General features: G+C 44.7%; 1 protein-coding gene across 1 annotated transcript; it reads right to left on the bottom strand.

Moving 5' to 3' along the window:
- Window positions 1-284: 284 nt before the first annotated feature.
- Window positions 285-1,701, bottom strand: LOC109192704 (probable purine permease 4). Its single transcript, XM_019343408.1, has one exon. The coding sequence runs from the start codon at window positions 1,649-1,651 to the stop codon at window positions 461-463; it is 1,191 nt and encodes a 396-aa protein (XP_019198953.1). The 5' UTR covers window positions 1,652-1,701; the 3' UTR covers window positions 285-460.
- Window positions 1,702-2,328: the final 627 nt, after the last annotated feature.

Genomic DNA, 2,328 nt, shown 5'->3' with positions numbered 1-2,328 from the left:
TGAATTTATGTCCAGATTATATAGATTATGGATTTATGCCAATATTTCTTGTGTGCATTGGCATTTAACCATGTCTGCTAAATCACTGAATTACCCTGATTTATATTCTCTCAATTGTTCTGTCGGGTCCAAGTGCCGGGGACCTTTGGAGTTCGAGATTTAACTTTTGGGACAAGACTTTTTTAACAAATAAAAAATGATACCAAGAAAACATGTATAAGGTGGAATTAATTAAAAGTTAATGCACTCACAGTTTTTTTTTTTTTTTGTTGGGTAAAACAGAGTGAGGTTAATTATCAGGGATTATATTAATTAACACTGAAATTATGATATTAATTAATGATGATACCACACCTGATCTAACTCTACATGTTTTTACTCTACTGACTACTGGGGGCAGTCTATGGATAACAACAACTAGTGATATATATAAGCTACTGTTTTGATATGTAACGGTCGCTCAGCCGTTGTGCGTTACGATCTCCCCCATTTCCATGGAAGACTCGCTGCTCTGCGCCGCCGTCCTGTCTTCGCCGGAGTCCTCTTTGCTCTTGATATACATGCCGTAGACGTAGGAGCAAAACCCCCAAACGCAGAGCGCGGTGGAGATGGCCTTGGAGCCGCCGAAGTGGTCGCTGTAGACGAGAACGCCTCCGAGGACGTTGATGGCCATGAGCGCCGTCATGCAGATCCCGCCGGTGAGGGACGTGGTGAGGAACACCATCCCGGCGGTGCCCATGAAGCAGAGCTGCCACGTCACCAGGTTGAACGCCACCGTGAGGCAGTAAGCCCTGGGCCCCAGGTCGAATTTCCGGTGCATCTCCGCCTTCATTTCCCCGAACCCACCGCTGGCAGCCATCCCCACCAAGGAAAAAGCGGTGGCCGCCACCTCCATCACCAGCTGCATTTCCACCACCATGGCGTAGCAGTAGACCTTGGCGTATACCCTCTCCATTACCGGCAAATACAGGGCGAAGAGCAGCCCGGCCCCAACCGTGGAGAAGAACCCGAAGAAAAACTTGGGCCGAGTCAGCCCCTCGGGCTTGTCATGGCCCGAACTAAGAGCCAACAAAACCGAACTGAGAGTCAAAAGGATAACACAGTTAAGATTGGCGAATGTGAGTTTCTGCTTCACGATAATCATGGAGGTGATGAGAGTGAAGACAAGCTGAGTAGAGAGAAGCAAGGAGTTTGTTGAAACGGGGAGATAAGAATTCCCCCATGAAAACAGGAGGTTGTTGAGGCCTAACAAGAGCCCAATAATCATGGACACGACGAAAATCTGCGAGGTGAACCGGGAGAAGGGGCGGCGTTGGGTGGACTGAAAAACATAGTAAGGGAGGAAGACGGCGGGGAGGAGGAGAGGGAATCCGGCGGACTGGACTAAAGTGGAAACCCACCTGCTAGAGCCCTTATGGTTAAAATAGAACTTTGAAAGGAGGCTAGAAGACACTGACCCCACGAACAGAAACATGTAATTGATTCCTAGGAGAACCAAGTAGCGTTTGCTGCCTCTTCTTCTGTCTTCTCCTTCATGCATTGGGTTCTCGCCGCCGCCAAAGTGGAGCAAGAATTTATTGCTTTCTCGCCGGCGGTGAGAGTCGGACAGCGGTGGTTGTTTAGGCGGCGGCGCTGCACCAGAGAAAGCCATTAAAGAAGAGTGAGGAGAATCTGATGATGGATGGATGCTGGCAGCTGGCAGCTGGCCGGCGAGACTATAGCTATACATCACTACATCTATCTATATATATAGAGAGACGGATTTTAGGTGGCTAGTTCTATTTCCGATATTCTTTTTATTTTGACGGAATTTTTAGTTTATTTTAACTTTGGTGATCAGGTTTCGAGTTTTGTCAAATTAATTCTAAGTCATAGGACTCGTTCCTAGAGCTACTGCAAAAGTAAATAGTGAGTCAAGCAGTCAACTAATTAATGAGTCAAGTTTTATTTTTTATGTGTGCAAAAGAAATCCAATTCAGATTTATCATCATCCTTGGATGTTTTTGTAATCATAACGTTTAAGTTAGGCGACGAACCAACTAAGTTAAATTTTAAAATAATTTTTAATTTAGTTTAGTTTGTGAAAATATATACACCGAAAAATCTATAAGCTATTTGGTATTTTTGTGACTCTTCCAAATAGAAGATCACATACTCAAATTCTAGTAAGGGACATGCATTAAAATGATAACATTAAAATTTTGCGCAAGATGAGTAATATTTTCCTATATATGCATACAAAGAATCTCAATATTTTAACTACATCAATCCCCCGTCGGCCCACCTAAAGTAGGGTTACATGAATGACGGGGCCAGGAGGGGGGCCCA

Source organism: Ipomoea nil, unplaced genomic scaffold, assembly GCF_001879475.1.
Source record: "Ipomoea nil cultivar Tokyo-kokei standard unplaced genomic scaffold, Asagao_1.1 scaffold1833, whole genome shotgun sequence".
NCBI classification, from domain to species: domain Eukaryota; kingdom Viridiplantae; phylum Streptophyta; class Magnoliopsida; order Solanales; family Convolvulaceae; genus Ipomoea; species Ipomoea nil.
This window is presented reverse-complemented; position numbering and strand designations above follow the sequence as displayed.

Excerpts from the sequence above, each read along its gene's own strand:
- LOC109192704 (XM_019343408.1), bottom strand. The coding sequence starts at position 1,651 with ATGGCTTTCTCTGGTGCAGCGCCGCCGCCTAAACAACCACCGCTGTCC.